General features: G+C 42.0%; 1 protein-coding gene across 4 annotated transcripts in view; it reads left to right on the forward strand.

The window, feature by feature from the left end:
* LOC139559922 (FYVE, RhoGEF and PH domain-containing protein 5-like) overlaps positions 1-25,342 on the forward strand; it is a 62,871-nt gene extending 37,529 nt beyond the window's left edge. For 3 of the 4 annotated variants that reach the window (XM_071376390.1, XM_071376416.1, XM_071376398.1), the window contains 12 exons: positions 4,223-4,281; positions 4,559-4,630; positions 5,250-5,318; positions 13,133-13,216; positions 13,504-13,583; positions 13,985-14,081; positions 14,321-14,458; positions 14,633-14,735; positions 15,003-15,142; positions 15,499-15,624; positions 19,839-19,993; positions 20,122-25,342. In XM_071376390.1, coding sequence (XP_071232491.1) covers positions 4,223-4,281; positions 4,559-4,630; positions 5,250-5,318; positions 13,133-13,216; positions 13,504-13,583; positions 13,985-14,081; positions 14,321-14,458; positions 14,633-14,735; positions 15,003-15,142; positions 15,499-15,624; positions 19,839-19,993; positions 20,122-20,158 — 1,160 coding nt within the window. In that variant the 3' untranslated portion in view covers positions 20,159-25,342. The remainder of the gene's footprint in view (positions 1-4,222; positions 4,282-4,558; positions 4,631-5,249; positions 5,319-13,132; positions 13,217-13,503; positions 13,584-13,984; positions 14,082-14,320; positions 14,459-14,632; positions 14,736-15,002; positions 15,143-15,498; positions 15,625-19,838; positions 19,994-20,121) is intronic. The other variant, XM_071376406.1, reaches the window with a different exon arrangement.
* Positions 25,343-26,905: the final 1,563 nt, after the last annotated feature.

Below are 26,905 nucleotides of genomic sequence, written 5' to 3' on the forward strand. Positions count from 1 at the left end.
AAAAATTGTCAAGAGACTCCAGTCACCTAAGTCATAGACTGTTCTCTCTGCTACTGCATGGCAAGCAGTACTGGAGCGCCAAGTCTAGGACCAAAAGGCTCCTTAACAGCTTCTACCCCCAAGCCATAAGACTGCTGAATAACTAAACTAATCAAATGGCCACCTGGACTATTTACATTGAACCCCCCTCCTTTTGTTTTTACACTGCTGCTACTCACTTTTTATTATCTATGCATAGTCACTTTACAAATTACCTCGATTAACCTGTACCCCCGCACATTGACTCGGTACCGGTACCCCCTGTATATAGCCTTGTTATTGTTATGTACATTTCTTTTGTTACCTTGTGATTTTTATTTTTTACTATAGTTTATTTAGTAAATATTGTATTAACTCTATTGCTTGAACTGCATTGTTAAGGGCTTGTAAGTAAGCATTTCACATGTGAAGGTCTATACCTGTTATATTTGGCGCATGTGACAAATTACATTTGATTTGATTTAAAATTTGTTTATGACAATACAGATATCAGGTGTTTAGGTTGTTTTTTAATTTTTTTTATTTATTTTACTGGTATTTCCAGTGGTATCCACTTGATTTGCTGTCGGCAAAACATCCTAGGAAATGCTCTTTAATTGACTCAAACTGTCTCCAATCAATCAGTCATTCAATTTCTGGTACCGTGGTGGGGGTGTCGCCCAAGCCAATGGAGGCGTAGCTCTACGGATCTTAATTGCACAAAGCCTATTATTTGGCAGGGAATACTATTTGTAGATCAGTGATTCTACACCTCACTATTCTCAAGCTGATCCTCTCCAACAGACTCAATCTTTGATCATCGGCGGTTATAAAAATGGGGCAATTAGTACAGTTAAAGGGGATAGACTATGAGAGAGACTATGAATCCAACCAGAAAATATCAAACATTCAAAATCAGAATATCACTTGAAAAATAAGCGTGCCAATACCCCGCTGGGAAGATCTTTGCAGATTACAACAATATATTCTGTAAAACCTGCAATTTAGCATTAGATTATAAACGGAAAGACAGGATAGACAGCCATCTGAAATAATAATACATTACATTACGGTGTCTCAGAAGAAGGCTTCTACCCAAGACAATTTAGATTTCCTAACGAATACGTTGTGAAAAATATTTCACAATAATACACACAAATCTAAAGTAAAGGAATGGAATTAAAAATATATCAATATTTGGACGAGTAATGTGCGGCATAGACTAAGATACAGTAGAATGGAAAAGAATACAGTATAGACATATGAGATGAGTAATGAAAAATATGTAAACATTATTAAAGTGACAAGTCTTCCATTATTAAAGTGGCCAGTGATTTCAAGTCTATGTATATAGGGCAGCAGCCTCTAATGTGCTAGTGATGGCTATTTAACAGTCTGATGGCCTTGAGATAGAACCTGTTTTTCAGTCTCTCGGTCCCAGCTTTGATGCAGCTGTACTGACCTCGCCTTCTGGATGATACCGGGGTGAACAGGCAGTGGCTCAGGTGGTTGTTGTCCCTGATGATCTTTTTGGCCTTCCTGTGACATCGGGTGCTGTAGGTGTCATGGAGGGCAGGTAGTTTTCCCACAGTGATGCGTTGGGTAGACCGCACCACCCTCTGGAGAGCCCTGCGGTTGCAGGCGGTGCAGTTGCCGTACCAAGCGGTGATACAGCCTGACAGAATGCTCTCAATTGTGCATCTGTAAAAGTTTGAGGGTTTTAGCTGCCAAGCAAAATTTCTTCATCCTCCTGAGGTTGAAGAGGCACTGTTGCGCCTTCTTCACCCCACTGTCTGTGTGGGTGGACCATTTCAGTGTGTCAGTGATGTGTACGCCGAGGAACTTGAAGCTTTCCACCTTCTCCACTGCGGTCCCCTCGATGTGGATAGGGGGGTGCCCCCCCTGCCATTTCCTGAAGTCCACGATAAGCTCCTTTGTTTTGTTGACGTTGGGTGAGAGGTTATTTTCCTGGCTCTCACCTCCCCCTGTAGGCTGTCTCGTCATTGTTGTTAATGAGGCCTACTACTGTTGTATGGTCTGCAAACTTGATGATTGAGTTGAAGGCGTGCGTGGCCATGCAGTCATGGGTGAACATGGAGTACCGGAGGGTGCTGTTCTGTTAACAATTCTGTTAAGACCACAGTATTTGGAGAGAAATGCTTCTCCACCTTCACAAAGCATGTGTAAAAGCACAGGTAATCGCATAGGCGAAATTGCCACGGAGGATATATTCAGAACAGGTCAATTCATCCCCCTCAATAATTTCTTTAAAAATATGGCCCCCCCAGATAGCATATGAACACATCATAAGCAATGGCAAAATGTGTAGAATTGCAGGAAATTAGCTTTAACGGTCGACATTGGGCACGAACAACGGTCCAACTTATCATTCTGGTGTCATTCTGGTCATGCGCACCATGACCGACGTAGCTAGTTTGTTAACTAAACTAGCCACTTGTAGCTAGCCAGTAACTCCTGCAGTATGTGTTGACGTCATTTCACATGATTTGTTTTTGGACAGAAGCTGTAGAGATTGGTAAGAAATTGTACTTCTGTAGTCAAATATCTTATTCATAATTTTTTTTTAAACATTAAATGACCTGGTATGATGGTGCATTGATCAGTTATACAGTTGAAAGTTATTTTTGCGTTTTTGGCCAAAGTTTATCTTTAAAGTATGTGTCCAATGCCTCCCGAGTGTCGCAGCGGTCTAAGGCACTGCATCGCAGTGCTTGAGGCGTCACTAGACAACCGGGTTCGATCCCTGGCTCTGTCGCTGCTGTCCGCGACCAGGAGACCCATGAGGCGGCGCACAATTGGCCCAGCATCGTCCGGGTTAGGGGAGGGTTTGGCCGGCCGGGATGTCCTTATCCCATCGTGCTCTAGCAACTCCTGTGGCGGGCCGGACACATGCACGCTGACACGGTCGCTAGTTGTACGGTGTTTCGTCCGAGACATTGGTGCGGCTGTCTTCCAGGTTAAGGGGACAAGACTGTAACTACCAATTGGATATCATGAAAAAGGGGTAAAAAATATATAAAACATTTATTAAATGTCCAGTGTTTCCAGATTTCTATTAAATATGACTGATAATAAATTACAACATCAGAATGGTGTGGGCATATACAGGTCATAAAAAATATTAATGCGAGTAGAACACTGATTGGCCAGCTCATCCTCCTCAGGAGGACGACATCATCCTATATGAGGAAATATCAAGCATTTTTTAAATGGTCTGTTTGAGATACAAGTTTGAGGTGATTTTTTATTTATTTTTCCTCCAATTTATGCTTTGGCCACAAATACCAGTATAGGATGAGTTAACAACATTATTTGGATGAGTTAACAGAATATGAACTTTTAAAAGTGAGATTTTCACTGGACAGTTACTTTAAAACAAAATGTTCTCTCAGCCTCATGGAAAAATGTGTAGAGTAACAGGAAATTAGCTTTGAAACTGCAAAATGTTCTCTCATCCTCATGGCAAAATATGAAGAATAGCATGACATGAATTGCACATTTTTCTCTCTGCCCCATGGCAAAATGTGTAGAATTGCAGAAAATAAATTCGGACTCATTTTTTTAATATAGCAAATGTTGTGAAATCAAGGAAGTTAGCTGCCCCCCCCCAAAAAAATTATATGTTTTCCCTAATAATAATAATAATACAAAATATTTTTTTTGAAAATACACCTCCATATACCCCTGAAAACTCCCCTCGTCCCCCCAAATATCTACATCACAATTTCCCCCTTGATGTACTGACACTGTTGAATAGTACACTGCCTGCAAATACACTGTATCAGCCAGAACAACTTTGTCTTCACCCAGCTCTCCTACAAAATATGGTCTTGTGTGTCAGTGGATTCGTCCGTTATTATGGAGATTCTTTCAGTTTTTTTTACCAGGCTACACCTCCGTTCTATAGGCTACATTTGTGTTAATGAATGAGTGCATTTTGTCAACGTTTTCAAAAGGGATGTTGGCGCTTGAAAAATAAATTTACGTTTTTATGTATTTCTATAGCGAATGAAAATGGCTACTTTGTTCCGAAATAGGCTACATTTTCTTAGATAAAAGGGTGGAACATGTACACGTCATGAAAGATGAGAATGGTCTCTGTCCCTCTCTGGTTCTCTGTACGTTTTGATTTTTGTTTTAACACCCCTTTACTTCTCTGTTTTCACTGTCTCTTCTCTCTCAGCCGCACTGGTGATAGTATCAGACGTTGCGGATCAAGCCAATGACAGTTTGAAACATGGGGTGAGTTTCAAGTACGAAGACGAGTGTTTGTGACAGTTCCTCCAACATGGTGTGTGAACAGTATGTGTGCGTGAGTGCTTGCGTACATTCCTGCCTGTCTATCTGCCTATTTGCCTGCCTGTCTGCCTGTGTGTGTGTTAGCGTGTACAGTCAGTGTTGTGGGATGCACAATGTTTTATCTTTTAGTTATTGTTATTGTTTAACATGGAATGTTGGCATAATCTCTCATACAAGCTCTCTCGCCCTTCCTCCCCCCCTCTCTCCCTCTCTCTCTCAGGAGAACCTGCTGCGTCTGGTCAACATAGAGTACAGTGTTCGAGGCCAGAGGGATCTGCTCCAGCCTGGCAGGGTGAGCTCCGTCCTGCCTGATAACACCATTGTTTCTACCCAGGGCTCCAGGCACCCTCCACCTCTCCATCCCACCCGTGTCGCCCTTTATATAACCAGTCAGCTGGGAATCCCCTGGCCCTCTCTTTGTGTCTAGGTGGGGTGGAGTAGAGCAGGCACACACTCTTAAAGGACTCTTTAAAAGCCCTCTCTCCAACTTTCTTCTCAATGTTAAAACTGCCGAATACTTCCCATACGTGGAACACTGACTGCCCCAATTGCTATTTAATCTACTTTGTCGAATTAGAGTTATAAAATTCTCCAAAAATAAATAAATAAATGTTTAATAAATTCCCTGGTTTTCCAGAAATCCTGGTTGGAGGATTCTGGATTTCCTGCTTTTTTTCTATGAATTACGGGATTCCTTCGACCAGGAATTTTGCAACCCTATGTCTGACCCTGTGTGTGTGTGTGTGTGTGTGTGTGTGTGTGTGTGTGTGTGTGTGTGTGTGTGTGTGTGTGTGTGTGTGTGTGTGTGTGTGTGTGTGTGTGTGTGTGTGTGTGTGTGTGTGTGTGTGTGTGTGTGTGTGTGTGTGTGTGTGTGTGTGTGTGTGTGTGTGTGTGTGTGTGTGTGTTCTCAGGTGTTTGTGAAGGAGGGCACTCTGATGAAGGTCAGCAGGAAGTTCAGACAGCCACGCCACCTGTTTCTGGTAAATGTCACTTCCTGTTTGGTGGGAGGGTAGGACACTCACCAGCACAAACCTATAGATATACAACTGACAGAACAAGCAATGGGGTTTTTAGGCAAAAAATACCATTCTTTAACAGAATTTTCAATCACAATTTGCTCTAATTTTAACATGGTCACTGCACTTGTCATTATGACTACACAACTATGCACTATCTTCTGCCATGTAAATGTGAAAAGGAGAAGCAGCAGTTCTGTTCTGTTTGCGCTATATCGATGGCCTGGTCCTCCCAGACCCTGCTATTGAGAGAGCAGTTTCCTGGCAGGATGTTTCTGAATGGGCGCTTCCTGAGCTGCTCTTTACTGACGGGACAGGGAACCTCAGGAACACTCCTCATACACCCACACACACACATACCCCCTAGACCAGATACTCGTTCTTTTGAACAATGCTGATACAGCCATACACACTAAACCTGGTAGTTTTTCTGTTCAACACTGCTGATACAGCCACACACACTAGACCTGGAGAAAACTCTATTTGAACCTCTTATGTTAGTTCGTCCAATCATAACTGTCTTTAAGAAATAGAGCAAGATAGAAATGTGTAATACTTAGTATGTAGATCAGTAGATGTTCACATGGATGTCCTACTATTGTTTTACCACACCATGTTAATCAAAAATTGTATCATTACTCATTACCGCCCCCACCTAGATACTGTCATCTTTCTAAAAAAGAACACGCGCGTCCTAAGCAACCCTACATCTGCACTCATGATATGGTAGTATGGGTCACCTATCTGGGGTAGGAGAGGAGGATGAGGAGGGAGAGGAGGAGGAGGATAGGGAGGGTGTAATTTATAAAGACATAACTCTAAATAGAGTAACGACTTCAGACAGGCCATTCTTTAGCAGCCTGGCAGCGCAAGCCCCCTCTGTAACCATGCCAACAGAACACAGACTGTGCCATCTCAAAGTGAGAGAGAGGGATGTGAGCAGAAGAGAAAGAGCATAAAACAAAGAATGGTTTTACTATGACATATAATTACAGGATAAAAGGGGATTTCGATCTTTTTTCAAATGTCCAGCCCTCTCAGTGGCGGTAAACAAAGATAGAAAGAAGAGTTACAGAGTTAAAGGGTCAATCTGCAGTTGCTACATCCATTTTGGACATATAAATTAATGTTATATACCTATTGATTCTTGAAGAATATATCACTTATATATAAATGCCTCGTGAGCTTAGTTCAACTGTCAATGCCACCAGAACCCAAAATATACGCTGGTTTTACTCCAATGTTTGTAAACAAAGTAAATGTAAATAAACACTATATCCTCAAATAATTTTGATATCATGGATGGTCAGTCCTTGCATCCATAGCTCTGTCTATGAATTTGAGAGTGGGTACATTTCCCCAGACCGATTGCCTTTTACCAACAGAGACGTGGTGTTGTCTTTGTTATTGTTTAAACTGCGGATTCTAGTTTTAAAGAAAGACAAATATAATCTGAAAATGAAAAGCTAATGCCAAATTATGCCTATCCTCGAATGACCAATGACCTTATACCCCAGTATTAGTCAACTTTTATGTTTTAGAAGTCACTGTTGTCAAACTAGAGGGATTTAAGACGATTTACTCAATCATATTTGGAAATATTATCCAACAGGATAAAACTTAATTTCAAATCTTATAGGAAAAGCTGTAGGATCTGCTTGTGGGAAATCCCTTAAACATGTAAGAATAAACACTGAAGCTATAGGCTGTCAATCCACTCATGATGACACACACAACTATAATCGTCCATTTAGTGTTTTTCTACAACATAGTACTCTCGCTTTGTCAAGGAAGTGGAGTTATGGTGTGCTCGGGGTCTTGGTGGAATGATGAGTAGAGCACATGTCATGCGATCAGAAAAACGTACAGTTATGAATATAACTACAGTTCTCTGAAGGAGGGAATGAGGTATAACATACTATGGGGAGTCAACTGCCAATCATATTCACCTGAAGTGTCCAGGTCGGTGCCATAGGCTTAGACACTGTTCTGAGCTGACTCACGCCTTTCAGCAGCCGCACCAACAGAGGATGACACCTCTGGGTAGAGCCATCAATCCCTACATGACACCTACCCCCCCACGCCCACCCCGCTTTGCCCTCAGAGCAGCCTCAATTCATCGGGGCATGGACTCCACAAGGTGTCGAAAGCATTCTACAGGGATGCTGGCCCATGTTGACTCCAATGCTTCACATAGTTGTGTCAAGTTGGCTGGATGTCCTTTGGGTGGAGGACCATTCTTGATACAAACAGGAAACTGTTGAGTGTGAAAAACCGTGTGAAATACAAACTGGAGCACCTGGCACTTACTACCATACCCCATTCGGAGGCTCTTACATTTCTGGTCTTGCCCATTCACCCTCTGGATGTCACATATACACAATCCATGTCTCAATTTCCTCAAGGCTTGAAAATACTTCTTTAACCTGTCTCCTCCCCTTCATCTACACTGATTGAAGTGGATTTCACAAGTGACATCAATAAGGGATCATAGCTTTCACCTGGATTCACCTTGTCAATCTATATTATGGACAGAGAAGGTGTTCTTATGTTTTGTATAGCCTCTTGTAGAGGGTGCACGTGACGACTGTATAGTTGTATTCACGTTCGAAGGTAAACCCCTAGCCGTCAAATTCAACCTTCAGGGGCCTAAAACCACAAATCCCATATCTGCGTTCGTGGGGACCAAACTTTCCCGTGCACCTGGGACAACAGATTCCGATGACACGGAACCCTCCATGGGTTCTCGCCCAACAGACGTATGATCTCTGGGAACCAGGGTTGTCTGGGCCAACGGGGTGCCACCAGAATCAACAACAGACCCTCCTAACGGACCCTCTCCCTGCAATAGCAGTCGATGGTCCGTCCAAGGAGTCAACGCCTTTAGGCACGAGGAGGATACCTTGAGCAACCAATGGCAGTGGCGAGATGCGTCCAGATGTGTAGCAATCACCCAGAGCTGAAACAGACTCATCAACAGAAGTCCAAGAGGCACCACAGGAGGCACCACAGAGGCATCATAGGGGCCATCAGACCCAATAAACACAGGCACAAGCGAAACGGCACTGAGTGCCCCAATTGAAACTGTGGCAGACGGAGCCGGATGCATGATTCAGAACCGAGTCCACAACAAGACCCAGACACTGAATGCACTGAGCCGGAGTCAAACTCATTTTCTTTTGGCTCACTATGAACCCCAGAATATGAGAAACCAGCGTGGCAGTGTGGAGCTCCACCTGTTCCCTCGACTCCGCTACGACCAGCCAATCATCCAGAAAGGTCAATACTCTGATCTGGCACTGCATCGGTGCCAAAGTCGCCTCCACCACCATATAAAAGGTGCGGGGCAATAGGGAGAGCCTGAAAAGCAGGACCAGAAACGCATAGGCCACACCCTCGAAATGAAACCTCCGGAACTTTCTGTGGGGAGGATGTATAGCCACATGACAATACTCATCCTTCAGATCTATGGATGTGAACCAATCACTGGGATGCACCGACTGCAATAGCCGGTGAAGTGTGAACATTTTGAACTTGCAAACTTTGAGGTGCTTTCGTGGTACCGCTGTTCTGATACCCAACCCACACCAGGTTTGGGGACTTCCGCAACCAGTAACTTTTCCCGAAACCCAGGACAGTACAGCGGGACAGACGCAGCACAAAATCAACCATAGCATGGATTTTCTCGAGAAGCAATGAAACCGGCTTCGCCACCTCCACAGTCCTATTCAGCTTCAGCAGCAAATCGATATGATACATCTGCATCATTGTGACCACATTCAACAACCGGGCTGCCACACCCTCAGCCTGGTACACTTGTCCAGCTGATCGGCCGGCACACCATGCTAGGATTGGCCCCCTTGTTAGCCTCTGGAGCTAAGTAACTCGCCAGCTTTCCATCCATCGGTGGTGTGCAAACAAGCCCTGCCTCCTTCATACCTTCTACGTTCATGAACTTGCCATAACCTGGTAGCACCAGCCTGCCTGAATGAGGGGAATCCCAGGTTACCTTTAGCTCATCAGCGAAATCTTTAAACAGGGGTAAGCAACGTTTCACCGTTGCACTGCCAGAGAAACTGGAATGAGCCTCACTCGGCTGGGATGACATCCCTATCAACACTGACCACCGCTGTTGCTCTCTCCCAGCCTCAGACAACCCCTTCCCGAGGTCGCTTCACTGGAAGAGCCTTCGCCAGCAGCCCCAATCTTTCTCACAAAGTCAGCTTGACCCCCAATGGAAGTTGAACCCAGCCAGAGACAATAGTCACACAAACTGCTCTGAGCCTTCCACCCCAGGCAAACAGGACATCACTCGTGAGTATGTTTCATTTTCATTGTGAAACCACATGCCCTTGGGCACGGTTGGAGGTTCAAACTCAGCTGGTTAACCTTTTTGAACTTACTCTTACCACTGACCATCCTACCCAAGCAAGGAAGCATTAGCTACACAAGCAGAGCAGAAAGTAGTTGGCTTTTAGCAAACTCAAAAACTGATACCAAGACCCAAAACTCGCAACATCTAGGGCTCTCAAACTCGACTCTGGACCTGAAAGCCATTTCTACTGCATTTTCCCATTGTTCCCCTCTAATCAGGAAATTATTTAAACTTGGGACACCCAGGCATGTGCAATTCATTATCAGGTAGAACAGAAAACCAGAAGGCTCCGGACCTCGTAATAGTTGAATATCCCTGATCTAGAGGGACGAGTACTCTCTCCCCACTAACAGACACCTAAGTCAGAGCCGAATCTTGTAGTCTTTGTGTGCTTGAAAAGTTTGTAAACTTCGTGACACGTTCTTCCTCCAGGCGAGCTGAAGAATTGAGGAAATGAATGCGAGCCCCGGTATTATAGCCAGGAAGGCGGGGCTTCCGACGGCAGGCTCGACATCCATTGGCCTGTTGGGCGTGATTTCATTTTTCTTAAGGTGAATGTGATTGGTCGCTTACTCCCCAGAGTATGTTATACCAAGTGACTGACTGAAAGGGAACAGGGAAACATCTTGAGTTGTGACATTGGGCGCGTTTGAGTGGTAAGCCCAAAGTAGCCGACTGTAGACGGAAGTCGACATGTAATGTTGGGGGAGGTACATATGCACAGACAATAAGTCGGACAACTTCTGCTGTTTCTATGAAATGGCAGACATGGCATTCGCTTTTGTTATTGCCGATGAAGTGGATGCTATTGATATTCCACTTCTCCTACACGAAGCTCAACATGATCAATATGGTTCAATAAATGAATATCCTGATAAGGAAGTTAGATATCAGCCCAAGCTCTTTCTAACATTCACAAGACTTGTTTTGTATTTTTGTGATGGTTTTCTCAAAATATAACCAGCTAGTGAGTGCATAGGCTACTAGAATGAGAACATATAGGTGTTTTTGCAGCAAATGGAATATGCTATGTTGTTTGCCATTACTTCATGCCTTTGTACCTTCCTCATTATTATTTGTGATTGTGCAACATGGAATTGTAACAGATGTGATTAAATGGAGTCCACCAAGATTCTTACTGTATGGTAAATGTTTGCATGTCAGCATCACATTATCCATATGCTGCAAAAACAGCCTTTTGGCAGGTAGCCTAGTGGTTAGAGCATTGGGCCAGTAACCAAAATGTTGCTGGATCGAATCCCTGAGCTGACAATGTACAAATCTGTCATTCTGCCCCTGAGCAAGGCAGTTAACCCTATGTTCCCCAGGCACAGAAGACGTGGATGTTGATTAAGGCAGCCCCCCACACCTCTCTGATTCAGAGGGGTTGGGTTAAATGTGGAAGACACATTTCAGTTGAAGGCATGCATGTTGCAACCTGTATGTTGCTTTTGTCATTAAGCATGTAAAGAACAGAATTGGATTAAATCACATGAAGGACAAAACACTCACTGTACAGAAAAAGATAACACAATACATATATACCAGTTCACATAAATTACTGGGTAAACAATATGAACAGGATTAGACTACATGTACATCAGTTCACATACTGGGTAAACAATATGAACAGGATTAGACTACATGTACATCAGTTCACATAAATTACTGGGTAAACACTATGAAAAGGATTAGACTACATGTACATCAGTTCACATAAATTACTGGGTAAACACTATGAAAAGGATTAGACTACATGTACATCAGTTCACATAAATTACTGGGTAAACACTATGAAAAGGATTAGACTACATGTACATCAGTTCACATAAATTACTGGGTAAACAATATGAAAAGGATTAGACTACATGTACGTCAGTTCACATACTGGGTAAACACTATGAAAAGGATTAGACTACATGTACATCAGTTCACATAAATTACTGGGTAAACACTATGAAAAGGATTAGACTACATGTACATCAGTTCACATAAATTACTGGGTAAACAATATGAAAAGGAGTAGACTACATGTACATCAGTTCACATAAATTACTGGGTAAACACTATGAAAAGGATTAGACTACATGTACATCAGTTCACATAAATTACTGGGTAAACAATATGAAAAGGATTAGACTACATGTACGTCAGTTCACATACTGGGTAAACACTATGAAAAGGATTAGACTACATGTACATCAGTTCACATAAATTACTGGGTAAACACTATGAAAAGGATTAGACTACATGTACATCAGTTCACATAAATTACTGGGTAAACAATATGAAAAGGAGTAGACTACATGTACATCAGTTCACATAAATTACTGGGTAAACACTATGAAAAGGATTAGACTACATGTACATCAGTTCACATAAATTACTGGGTAAACAATATGAAAAGGATTAGACTACATGTACATCAGTTCACATAAATTACTGGGTAAACAATATGAAAAGGAGTAGACTACATGTACATCAGTTCACATAAATTACTGGGTAAACAATATGAAAAGGAGTAGACTACATGTACATCAGTTCACATAAATTACTGGTTAAACAATATGCCAAGCGATAAGCCAAGCAGTCAAATGCACTTGGTATTAACCTCACGACTGGTGTCTGGGCTACTTGCTCATTAATATTTCATTTATTTATGTTAGAAATGTGGATCACATGTAGGCCTATGTATATAGATTGTAAGGATGAAGATGTATTTAAGTCTAAATAGTCATCCAACCAAAACAGTAAACATGCATTGCTAATAACCAATGACAGGTGGCGACATCAACCATTTATGAGCATCTAGTGCCTTTTGAGTCCAAAAAAACAGAAGAAGGTTGTGTCCCACAATGCTTCAGTTCCTACTTGAAGTTGCAGTTGGTGAGGAGAAACTGCAGAAATTTCCAGTTGACTGCAGTTCAAAGTTTATGACCTTTGATCACATGGTTGTTGTAAAGGTCATGCAGTCGACATGTAGTCGCAAGTGGAAAAATGTGTATACACATAATGCAACACATTTTGAAAGGCAGTAACCAACATTGGTCAACGTCTTGACAAAAGTGATCCGCTCGAACGCGCTCAAATCTGATGAAATGATGATCACTTAAACAGCCCAATTCCTCCTTAAGGAACTGATAGTTTCCTCTTAGTTTAGACCGCCATCATGTGGTCAGTTAGCATGCAGGCATAATGTCAAAAGGATTTTAGTACTGAGAATAAGTACATGTACGCATTTCACATTGTTTAATTTCTCCATGCACTTGTTCTATCCAACAGCTGAATCAGTGGAATGTTTGTAACAGTATTATCTTGTTCATTGGCTTTGAGGATAAAGAATGAAAGTATGTTTGATTCTGAGTCTTGTCAGTGAAGAATGAGTGTGTTTGTGTGTTAACAGATGAATGATGTGCTGCTGTACACCTACCCTCAGCAGGATGGGAAATACAGACTGAAGAACACCCTCCTACTGCCTGGGATGAAGGTCAGAGTCCTCCTCCCCATCACTCATTCCCCTCTAACACATTTTTTCCCCTCTCGCCCCCTCTCTCGAACTTTGTCTCTGTCTTTTTCACTCCCTCTCACTTATTTTTGGTCCCTCCCTAACATCTCACTTTGCCACTCACCCTCCCCTCTCTCCCTCTCTCCCTCTCTCTCTCTCTCTCTCTCTCTATCCTCTCATTCTCTCTTCCCTTTTTAAACCTAGCTGTCCTCTCTCTCACTGATTCCTCATCAGTCTATGTCATGTGCTTTTGATGATTGATGTTCCAGGTCAGTAAACCCATCATAGAGGATGTGCAGAACGCTCTGAGGATCGAGGGAGCAGACATCTCCATCACCTTGGCAGCCAGGTGCGTCACACTAATACATACACCTTGGTCGGTATAATGATTGGGGTTCATAGTTCTCGTGGTCACCAATTTTACTGTCTCAACAGTGAATGAAGTATAGTGACGCCTCTTGTGCCAGGCTTCTAGGCTCTTTTACAAGTAGTGTCAGTGTTATTTTCCTGACCACGTATCTAGACCACTCCGGGCCATTTATACCTCTAAAAGTAACATAGTCAAACACCCCACTGGACACACACTGGTTGAATCAAAGTTTCCACGTCATTTCAATGACATTACGTTGAACCAACGTACTGTAGAATAGATGTTGAATTGACATCTGTGCCCAGTGGGACATTACTGATAAATGAGACTATGTACAGTAAGAGGGCTTAATGACCCGTGCTCTGTGTGTCCCTGTGCAGCTCCTGTAGTGAGAGAGAGGACTGGTTCCACACTCTGAGTCGGACAGTGTCTGACCACGCCAGAGGAGCTGGAACTTTCAGCAGCTGCTCTGGAGAGGTGAGGAGGACTGTGACTGGGAGACGGTGCCTACATAAAAGTCATGTTAGCAATTTTAGCAATAACATAGTTATGCTCCCCACTCAATGACCATAGCAAACCAATACTCATACATTTACTAAAGTTACATAGCATTGCAGGTGTCTGTTGCCTACATTGCAGCCTGTCTCCTCAGTGTGACTGTGAAGTCTAGTGTGGTAGCCGCATGTTGAAACTATATTGTCCTCTCTCTTTCCCAGGCCAGAGAGCGTCTGTGGCTGTCCCTGGGGGAGAAGGCTCCTACTCTGGTGCCTGTATCCCATGTGGTGATGTGTATGAACTGCACCTCAGACTTCAGCCTCACACTGCGCAGACACCACTGCCATGCCTGCGGGAGGGTGAGTCTCTCTCACACACACACATGGAATGAAAATGTTTTAAAGGAATGGCTATGTCACCTAGAAGCATAGGTTTGTGCAGTATGATGTGGCTGGAGTGTATGGTAGTCTATGGTCTGACCTGTGTGTGTTTAGTGTTCTGACGTGTCCTGGTCTTGGTCTTGCTCTACTCAGATTGTGTGTCGGAGCTGCTCCAGGAACAGATACCCTCTGAAGTACCTGAAGGACCACATGGCCAAAGTGTGTGACCACTGTTACAGCGAGCTCAAGAAGAGAGGTACACTACGCCTCCTGCCTTTTACTGTTTTGTATTGTACTAAACTGTACTGTACTATACTATACTGTACTATACTATAATGTGTTGTACTATACTGTACTATACCATACTGTATTGTACTATACCATACTGTACAATACTGTACCATACCATACTGTAATGTACTGTACTGCACTGTACTGTACTATACTGTACATGCCCCCCTTGACTACTGGAGCACATTGCATGTGTGTGAGTCCAGTATTAAGGTGTTCTCTGTCGCCATAGGAGGAGATGTGTCTGGGGCGAGTGGTACTGACAGTCCTCGTTCTAACCGCCGCTCCAGCCGCCCACTCTCTGCCGTCTTCCAGAACATTCACCCTCCCAGCCTGTGGAGACACCGCAAGGGCACCGCATCTCTGAGCCAGGTATCCACACACACACACCACTCCTATTCTACCAAATGAACAGGGAATTGGTTGAGGTTGACATTGACATTGCGAAAGCCATTGTCCACATCCTGCTGTAGCTACATTACTCAGTCCTGTACTGTTATCCATTTGAAAAGTACTCCGTTATTATTGGACCCAAATTATGATGTTAGAATTATAAGATAATTGTAAGAAACTATCATTGTAGAAAATTATTATAGAAAATTCAACAAAAATATCAATAATTTTGGTCTTCAATTCATGCACCTTGGTTGTACTGAATAAGTGGCAGTATACTTTTCGCTGTGCACTGTTATGTATCTAACTAATGGCTGTTCCTGTGTTGTCTCCAGGTAAGTGTGTCAGAGGAGGGCTCTATGAGTGGGACTCTACAGCGCAGTAAGAGGAGCAAGAGGAACTGGAAGAGGCTGTGGTTCCAACTCAAAGACAAGGTGCTTTACACCTACCAGGCCCGAGAGGTGAGGGGGAACACACGCTCCCCTTAAACCTGAACCCTCACACACACCTCACCCCTACAACACTTCTCCCTGTAAATCTGTAACTTACACATACCAAACTCAGATGGAGAAAGAGCATTGAGTTTCTCTAGTATAGCTCTACTTTCTTAGTTTGTGAATGCCCACAAAACTAGGGGACTATGGTACATGTATTCACAAAACTAGGGGTGTAACTGTACTTGTATTCACAAAACTAGGGGTGTAACTGTACTTGTATTCACAAAACTAGGGGTGTAACTGTACTTGTATTCACACAACTAGGGGTGTAACTGTACTTGTATTCACAAAACTAGGGGTGTAACTGTACTTGTATTCACACAACTAGGGGTGTAACTGTACTTGTATTCACACAACTAGTTGTGTAACTCTACTTGTATTCACACAACTAGGGGTGTAACTGTAGTTGTATTCACAAAACTAGGGGTGTAACTCTACTTGTATTCACACAACTAGGGGTGTAACTGTACTTGTATTCACACAACTAGGGGTGTAACTGTACTTGTATTCACAAAACTAGGGGTGTAACTCTACTTGTATTCACACAACTAGGGGTGTAACTGTACTCGTATTCACAAAACTAGGGGTGTAACTCTACTTGTAATCGTAACGAACTGTTCGGTATGGGGACGTCAGTTCGGTCCGCACTGTGAACCCGAATGAATACATAAAACAAACATTTGAAAAATAAAACCCTAGGACTATAGGCTATGGCTAAACTGCTGTAAATCTGATCTGAAAAAAATAATTAGAGCCTAAGCGCACTTTGTAATCAAAATTCTAATATTAATTGCCGGATTTCAAATGATCCTTTTGTGAGGTGGAGCCGGGAACTAGTTGTGTACGATGGAGAGTGGTGTGGTTAATAAACCAGGAGCATCCTCCATCATCGTTTAAATCTCCAGTTTGGGAACATTTTGGCCTCCCAGTAAATTACAACAGCGATGAACAGAGAGATTATGTCGCCACTGCTCAACGAGAATAGCCTATGCAGCTACCAACACCTGAAAGATGTTGACACATTTATGCTGACATCCCCCCCAGTATTCCTACCACCGGATCCAGACGGAAACGCAAAAAAACCATCAACATAACATTTTCTCTCCACTCTGCATTCAAGCAGCCCTTCTCAACTGATTCTGACCAGGCCAAAGAAATTACAAGGGAGATAGGTATGTTTATAGCCGCAGATATGCGCCCATTCTCTTTGGTTAAGAATCGGGGGTTTCAGCACTACTGGCACACTGGACGCAAGGGAGGGGCGGGGGCTGCCCCCCACCCCTGAGGGGCCCATGCGCCTATCATTGGTCATAATGCTTCTTAGGTAGTTCTTTATTAGTTTAAGTTCTGCAATATCTTTAACTGAGCCTCTCATTCTCCTTAATTGCCGGCCTCAACATGTTACGGAAAGAGATGAACTGTATAAGAAGCTCTGGGGACATGTCGTCTGGCTACTGGACTGCCAATACATTGGCAGATGCAAACAGATGATCATCTTTAGCGTGAAACAGTTCTTGAGGGCTCAATTTTTTTTATAATTGTTCATACTGGTGAACCAGCGTTTGAGTTGTGTGGTTGCAATATCAGCAGTCCCTTATCTCTGGTATAGTTTAAATTGTGTGAAGCACAATGGACATTTAATACACAATGTCTCAGGTGTTAAGTGTCAATGTGCAGCAGGGAGGACATAGTCAGGTGCAGGACACAGAACTGAATAACAAACAAACTTTACTCGTAGAGAATAAACTAATTCCACGCAGGGAAAAATACATCGACCGCCGAACGCCGCCCGAACAAGGAGAGGCACCAACTTCGGCGGAAGTCGTGACATCAGGAAAGACTGTCTGGGTTGTCAATACTTAGTATAGAAAACAGTCGGGCCGCAACCTACGCCTACAGGCTGTGGTTTGCACACAACAGTTCAAGACAATGCAGTAGCATACTGTAGCTACTATAGCCCTCTACATAGAAAAACAACAGAGAGACACAAGCACAGAAACTGATCAACTTTTTCTTTCTTCAAGAAAGAAAGAGAAAAAGAGACACAGAGAGAGGCAGCTAGGAATACTTCAGGAGAATTGTTAGGCTATTTGTATTTTTTTAATAAAAAGTGTATAAATAGCAGCTAAATACTGTATAGCTATAGGATACACTGCATAATGAAACAATCCCTAGTAAGCTAGTGTTTTGAGGGTGGACTGACTGTACTATTTGGCATTAATAGACTGGTTTTATTCACAACAACTTTCTATCCAAGCTGGGAGAGAGGACGAGGTGGACTCATGTCATGCAGGTTTAGGTAGCCTATACAGGACAGTTGTGTATATATAATTTTTTTTTATCGATTGGTAGCTGATTAGTATGCTGTTGCATCGAAAATACATTTTGCAATCTGCATTGTTTGAATTTCCAACTTTAATTACTAAACAAGTAATTACATTGTTACCGCCAGCCAGCAGTCTAAATGTCAGCATTGCGACACCGTGTATAGCTTTGTGAAATGTTAGGCTTAACATGAGAAAATGTGGCTATAAATATTTATCTATTAGCAAAAGCAAAGCTATAGGCTATATGCCCTGGCACAACAGAAAGCCTATCGTCGATTCGATAGGCAGCTACATAGACATGTCGCAATTTCAGCACCATGGACAGCGATCGGTAGTCTATACTTTGTGAGTAGCTGTCTGGCTGACACATTCGATTTTGTATTTTAGGAAAGGGGTAGGGTCCAGAGAAATTGCGTTACGCCAGTGTTCAGCGCCTCATGAAAGTGCTCGACCCACGTTCCGAATTAGCTCTCTCGCACCAATTTCAGCAAACAGGTAGTCCCCGCTCTATATAAGCAAGCTAAAGCCGAAGTTGTCAATGAATTGGCCAATGCACCATGTGTTGCGCTTGCTACAGATGGATGAACCTCCAGGGCTATAGAGAGCTACTTAATTAAAACCTCTTAAGGATCGGCCCCTTTTTTTACAATTTTCGCCTAAAATGACATACCCAAATCTAACTGGCTGTAGCTCAGGCCCCGAAGCAAGGAATGCATATTCTTGGTACCATTTGAAAGGAAACACTTTGAATTTTGTGGAAATGTGAAAGGAATGTAGGAGAATATAACACATTAGATCTGGTAAAAGATAATACAAAGAGAACAACAACCGTAAAAAAAAATGGTACCATCATCTTTGAAATGCAAGAGAAAGGCCATTATGTATTATTCCAGCCCAGGTGCAATTTATGTTTTGGCCACTAGATGGCAGCAGGGTATGTGCAACGTTTCAGACTGATCCAATGAACCATTGCATTTCTGTTCAAAATGTTGTATCAAGACTGCCCAAATGTGCCTAATTTGTGTATTATTAACTTTTCATGTTCAACACTGTGCACTCTCCTCAAACAATAGCATGGTATTATTTCACTGTAATAGCTACTGTAAATTGGACAGTGCAGTTAGATTAAGAATAATTTAAACTTTCTGCCAATATCAGATATGTCTATGTCCTGGGAAATGTTCTTGTTACTTACAACCTCATGCTAATCGCATTAGCCTACGTTAGCTCAACCGTCCTGCAGGGGACCCACCAAGTTTTAACAGTGACAGCCCATCACATTACCCTGGAGTGGTAAATGAGAATTACCGTGCTAGAGACACGCCCCCTTTATGAGAGTCACACAAGTGCCAGTCTTTTTCTCATTGTAAGAAAACGTTATAGCATAGGCCTATACAATGTCTGAGCCATGTTTACATATTAATTTCACATGCATATTGTTTTTTATTTTTGTGTTGTTGAGTAATCTTGTGTTTTCATTTAAGAAAATACAAAGTGTTGATGTTCCTGATTGTGCTCTCATCAGGCATTATATGACTCATGATCATATATGGAATCAGGAATACCAACACTTTGTATTTGATTAAATAAACAACAATTAACTACACTAACTGTTGGCATTTCATTTTGTACCGAAACCGTGACCCCAAAACCGCAATAGGTACCGAACCATGGATTTGGCGAACTGTTACACCCCTACACAAAACCCCCACAAACTACACCCTGAAGACTATGCGGGTCTCTTTTTCTCTCTCTCTCTCTCTCTCTCTCTCTCTCTCTCTCTCTCTCTCTCTCTCTCTCTCTCTCTCTCTCTCTCTCTCTCTCGCTCTCGCTCTCGCTCTCTCTCTCTAGGAGAAGGTGGCGTCTGAGAGTTTGCCTCTGTTGGGCTTCACAGTGAAGCTGCCTGACAGGCCAGGTGGAGAGGAGACAACCAACGTCTTTGAGCTGTACCACAAGAAGACCCTGTACTACACCTTTAAGGCCGAGAACAACCACACTGCTGAGAGGTGAGCTCTGCACTGCACCTTTTATGACCACATGATCTGACCAGGAGAAACTATGGGCAGCAGCATCAACACAACAATCATATTGTTATTACAATGTTATTACAGTCAGCACTTTCTTCTCTGTCCAGATGGGTGAATGCCATGGAGGAAGCCACAGTTTTATAGCAGTGGCCATCTTGGGTGGTTTGTTGAGACTGTGGTTGCGTTCCCCTGCTCAGACGTTGCATGTATCAACCAATGATTGCGTGCCACGTCATCGACTGTGTCATCTGACAGATTACTATAACATATGATGTGGTTAGCTGATACGTAAAATACCTATCCAGGCGTTATAAGATCTGGCAGGCATCAGCAACGCCTGGACAGAGGAACGCGCCCTATATCTCACCTTTCAGACTTACCCTGGAGTCCTCGCTGCCACTCTCCTACTACACATAGCCGTCCCTCAGAATGCCTGAATGTAAAACAAAAAGGGAAGAGGAGGAAGAAGGATGAATATGTTCATTTTGCCTTTAGTCAGCTATGACGGTTGTGTCTTACTGTGTGGATTGGGAGAGGAGAGAACAAGACATGGTGTTCTTAAAGGAGAGGACACGCTCACCTACTTTGTCATCTTCCAACGTCCCCATCCCGCTGCTACAGCAGGTGTGATGCCTAGAGCCAAGAGAGAAGCTGTCCCAGATACGTACCCTTCTGGAAAATTCCACCAAGGCTACCTATGACTCTCCCTCCAGTTTTTCATGGCATTAACCACTCTGGATTACTTATACAAATGGAATGAAAATGACATTCACATTTTTTGGGGATATTTTATTTTATTTTAAGAACACTGTAAAAACAATGTAGTTGTTTCAACTAGTTATTATTAAATAACAGTTTCCAGAGACATTTCGGGCAGAGTGTTACCTGAACCCACATTTTTTGGGGGGCGCAAACTTGATTACATTTTGCATGTTCATTTATACAGGAATTCATATCAAATAAAATTCAATTTTATTGGTCACATACACATGGTTAGCAGATGTTAATGCGAGTGTAGTGAAATGCTTGTGCTTCTAGTTCCAACAGTGCAGTAATACCTAACAAGTAATCTAACAATTCCCAACAACTACCTAATACACACAAATCTAACAAGTAATCTAACAATTCCCCAACAACTACCTAATACACACAAATCTAAAGGGGTGAATGAGAATATGTACATATAAGTATATGGATGAGCGATGGCCGAGCGGCATAGGCAAGTTGCAGTAGATGGTATAAAATACAGTATATACATGTGATATGAGTCATGTAAGATATGTAAACATTATTAAAGTGGCATTGTTTAAAGTGACTAGTGATACATTTATTAAAGTGTCCAGTGATTGGGTCTCAATGTGGGCAGCAGCCTCTCTGAGTTAGTGATTGCTGTTTAGCAGTCTGATGACCTTGAGATAGAAGCTGTTTCTCAATCTCTCGGTCCCAGCTTTGATGCAGCTGTACTGACCTCGCCTTCTGGATGGTAGCGATGTGAACAGGCAGTGTCTCGGGTGGTTGATGTCCTTGATGATCTTGTTGGCCTTCCTGTGACATCGGATGCTGTAGGTGTCAAGGAGGACAGGTACTTTGCCCCCGGTGATGCGTTGTGCAGACCGCACCACCCTCTGGAGAGCCCTTGCGGTATTGAAAATGTCCTCACCTGCGATTTGAAGTCACAACCTCTTAGTGCAAGCTAAGCCACCATGTCTGTGTCAATGACTGATTTCACCTGCATTGCTACACTTTGCACCTCAAAGTAAATCTCAGCTCTATTAAAAGTACACTCAATAAAAAATATTTTATTTATCATAGTGATTAAGTCAGGGTTTCCCAAACTCACTCCTCGGGACCCCAAGGGGTTTTGGCTTTCACCCTAGCACTACACAGCTAATTCAAGTAATCAACTAATCATCAAGCTTTGATCATTTGAATCAGCTGTGTAGTGTTAGGAAAACAAAAACCAAAAAACATTAACATTATAACAGAGTAATATACCCCACCAACATTAAACAACCAGACAGAAAACCCTCAAATGGTTGAAACAAGTAAGTCAAATCAATGATGAGAGAATAGTCTGATTAAATGATAATGGACACAGACATGGTGGTGTAGCAGGACGATTAGAATGCCGTGAACCCAGAGGTTGTGAGTTCAAATCCCAGGTGAGCACATGTTGAATAATGGGGACGTGGGGGTGGCAGGTAGCCTAGCAGTTGAGAGCGTTGGGCCAGTAACCGAAAGGTCACTGGTTTAAATCACCGAGCCTACTAGTTGAGAAATCGGTCAATGTGCCCTAAAGCAAGGCACTTAACCATAATTGCTCTGGATAAGAGCATCTGCTATATGAATAATTTCTGTATAAATGAACATGCACAAGGTAATCATGTCAACATGTGTCAAATATGTAAGTTGAACACATTGAAGTTAAAAGCACTGTGTGTGTGTGTAACCAGTTGCCCAGCTTTTTGCCCACCAGTTGCCCAAATAATTTTTGCCTAAGTTTTCACAAGTTGGAGCTAAGTTTGGGCCAACAATTTTTGTTGTTGTTCAGATAACACGAAAAGTTGAGTAAACAGAAAAAAAGCCTGTGGAACTAGTTACTTAATAATAATTAGTTGAAACAACTAGATTTATTTCAGTGAACAATAACAGTAAATGTTATTAAACTGCATGTACTACTAGGGTGTAGCCTATATCCAGAGGTTATGAAAATGCTGAATCTGTTATTAATACACGTTGACCACATGCCAACGTGACCGTTGTTTTAATGTGATGTCAGAAGCATAAGAGTGGATCTCCATGTATTATTACGTCATCCACCAAGGTTTGAGATGGTGGGTTCATTCACCCCCCCTCCCATTAGACCCAATATGTGCTGTCATGTTCACAGTGCAAGACAGCCTTTCTAAACCAATATGGCAGTACTTACTGAATTCATTCTCTATTTCTTTATTTTATCAGAACACTTTCCTGCACTCGACTTAGCCAGCTTCACGTACCTTAATGCCTGACATTTTAAAGCACAGGTTCTGCTCAAAGTATGACTATTCATGGATTGCACCTCATTCGGTCGTTGCAACTATTATCAACGTTGTTAGATCTCGCAGCGTGTTGATGTCCGACTGATGGTTAATGGTCAGTCTTTCTGAACAAGGGCTAATACTGTTTCATGAAAATTACGCTATAGAAGCCTGGAAATACGATGACATTGCTAAAGTATACAAATAATTAGTAGAAAACAACTTTGCCATCATTATGATGTCGTCAAGTTAACTTTAGAGAGATGGCAATGTTGCCTTAAGCTAGAAAAGTTTGTTCCCTCCGCCCTATGTTCTCTGGGCCCTATGATTCCTCTATCTATGTTCCCAGAGCCCTATTTTCCCTCAGCCCTATGTTCCCTGGGCCCTGTGTTCCCTCAGTCCTATGTTCCCTCAGTACCCACTGAACCAATTTCAATCAAAATTGGCATAAATGCTTATTGTCCAAATAATTTGTATTGTAATCAAATACCCAGTGTGCTTTGTAAGTGTTCATTTTCACATAACATTTTGGTCATTTAGAGACATTTTATCACACCATAGTGCCATCACACTTCTGATACAAATGCAGTACATTTGGGATGATAGGAGCCCACAAAAGTGTGAGTCGCTATAACAAATGGTATAGAAAAGTATTTTGAAATTGTGTAACTTATTGCAAAATACATTTCTTTGTAGTTAATGCCAGTGGAATACAAATTACACTAAATACTCAAAAGTAACTGAAATACACTACCGTTCAAAAGTTTGGGGTCACTTAGAAATGTCCTTGTTTTTTAAAGAAAAGCACAGTTTTTGTCCATTAAAATAACATCAAATTGATCAGAAATAGAGTGTAGACATTGCTAATGTTGTAAATAACTATTGTAGCTAGAAACGGCTGATTTTTTATGGAATATCTACATAGGAGTACAGAGGCGTTGTGTTAGCTAATCCAAGTTTATCATTTTAAAAGGCTAATTGATCATTAGAAAACCATTTTTCAATTATGTTAGCACAGCTGAAAACTGTTGTTCTGATTAAAGAAGCAATAAAACTGGCCTTTAGACTAGTTGAGTATCTGGAGCATTAGCATTTGTGGGTTCGATTACAGGCTCAAAATGGCCAAAAAACAAAGCACTTTCTTCTGAAACTCGTCATTTTATTCTTGTTCTGAGAAATGAAGGTTATTCAGACATGGTCCCTCATGCTAATGTTAGCTAGCACAAATGTCGGTGCTCTCCCCTCAATATTAGCCAGCTAGCTAAAGTTATACTACATCTCAAGTCAATCTGGTGACATCACAATGATGACAAAAGCTTATCCTACTAATTATTTGCCTCCTTTTGAAATGTCATCATGTTTCCAAGCCACAGTAATGCACTTTAGACAAAATCTTAATCAGCACCTACACTCTTAGAAAAAAGGGTTCTAAAAGGGTTCTTTGGCTGTCCCTTTAGGAAACCCCTTTTTGGTTCCAGGTTTAACCTTTTTGGGCTTCAGGTAGAACCCTTTTGGGTTTTGGAAGAACTCTCTGTGGAACGGGTCCTTCATGGAACCCAAAAGGGTTCTACCTGGAACCAAAAAGGGTTCTTCAAAGGGTTCTCCTATGGGGACAGCCGAAGAACCCTTTTAGGTTCTAGATAGCACCTTTTTTTATAAGTGTGTATTGAGACTGCATTGCATAGAATGCTCAGCTGGGCTTCAGTCCTGAAACAAACAGTCCTGAAACGAACAGTCCTGAAACAAATGTTAAATACAATATTGTAACTAAATGTGCAACCCATGATTTGTCTTGTTTTTTTTTGCATTTAATGTGGTTCTTTGCTATGCATTTTTGTCATGTACTGTATTTTCTGAAATTACCTTGCATACAGCAACTAGTTAATGTAAATACATATAGATTTTGATAGTCAAATATTGTTTTGCTGTATTTGCACTGATAAAATGAGAATGGAACTGAAAGTGGAATGTAAGTTCACTCTTCTCCTAAATGTTATTCTTTAATCCTGTGTCTTGGTCGACCTGTGCCAAACTCACTAAGCCCAGTGCCCGGAGTTAGCTAACCATGGATATATCAGTTATATCAGATCAATGACAAAAAAGAGACTTCAACATTAAGTTACATAACATGTCAAATTCCTATTTGTATCAAGCCACAGCTCAGCCTTATAATGAGAGTGGTTTCCCTGATGTGAAACCCTGCTATTAGCCATAACTACATTAGTGGACTTTGTACTGGATGAGTTATTTATTTCCAACCGTGGGGGTTTCTCAGACAAGTAAAGTGACTAAGGTCGGATATCCTTTGCATGTGTCAGTTTGTGTGATTTCTTCTAATTACCCTGTGCTAGGGTTGCAAAGCTACCGGTAATTTACCAAAGTTCCCAAAATCTTCAGTAATTTAGGTAATTAACAGGTAATCTATGGCAATCTATGGTAACTTTGGTAATTTGTACTTGAATAACTTTTTAAAAAATGTATTCATAGATAGTATTCATTTTTTTTATATCTGTGTCCATATGGTCCATGAGTTTCTAGTGGATAGACCATAAGGTCCATGAGTTTCTAGTGGATTGACCATATGGTTCAAGAGAAAATTGCCTAATTAATTTTAAAAAGCATCTAATCAACAATGGCATTATTTTCAAATAACTCTGCAACTCCCACCAGTTTGGCACCAAAACATTTGCAACAAAGACATATTGACATACAGTAGTAAAATAACTAAAAGTGTGTAAAAAAAAAAAGAAGAAATATACAAATATTTCTCTCTGTGTGCATTCTGACTTTGAACTTGAGAATAGTGTGCTGTTCACCTGAATGTACTGTACATGTGCTCAGGGAGACCGCAACCTTACCGTGGTCCAGGACCAGCTCTGTCTCTCTTAAACTCTTGGTCGGCCAGTCCAAGTGGATTATTATTTGTTCAGATGATGCTGAGAACATAAATATGTACAAAATGGAAAAACACAAAAGGCATGCCCAAACAAAAGGCTCAAAAATAATCTAAAGTCTCTGTGGGCTATTTATACTCCCACACGTATTTAAACTGTGTCTGTGTACAGTATAACTGTAACTGCACTAATAAAGCAGAAGTGCAATGTATCTGGTTTCAGATCACTGTGAGGGCTTCAGCAGAGCGAGCAGCAGGGCCTGGGTGATACAGACAGACAGACAGCAGTATGCAGTATAGGAGAGTAGGGCAGGAGAAATGGCAGCACTGCTCTGTTCCTTACCTCTCCCTTGAGGCTTCCTGACCCAGAATAGTGGGGGGGAAAGTTTGTTTTCTGGGGTAACTGAAAGTTGCAGATACCTTGTACTACATAGGCTGGATCCTTCAACATCCAGTGCTCTCCTTCTTTCCCTCTCCCAGGATCCCTCTCTTTCTCGTTACTTTCTTCAACAGTATCCCCCATTATTTCAACTCTTCCTCATTATTTTTGTCTGGCTCTCTTTCTGTTTCACAACGTATCCTGTTTCTCAGTTGTAAGGCTGTTGGTTAGGTCCTCTTAAGTTCATGCAGGTCTCATCATACTTACTCATACCTATTGCATAGGGCCAGGGGTTTTTCCAGATCTGAGCAAGAAAAACTCCATGCTCTACTCATACTGCATACCACTCCAGTGATTCCTACTCTTTTTGACTAATGACCATTCATTTGCTCCAGTTCTTCCCCCTCTAGATACAAACCCCTCCCCTGGTACCTGCTGCTCCTGTTCCTATTATCCAGCTTGGGGGTTTTGTAAACACTTCATTAGCAACTAGGTTGTGCTAATAGCTACTGTTGATGCTGTTACTGTACTTCAGTTATTATTCACAGTACTAATCATTTGCTCAGCAGATGTATCAATCATGATGCAGGCATGTACAT

The sequence above is a fragment of the Salvelinus alpinus genome, chromosome 2 (genome assembly GCF_045679555.1).
Source record: "Salvelinus alpinus chromosome 2, SLU_Salpinus.1, whole genome shotgun sequence".
Taxonomy (NCBI): Eukaryota; Metazoa; Chordata; class Actinopteri; order Salmoniformes; family Salmonidae; genus Salvelinus; species Salvelinus alpinus.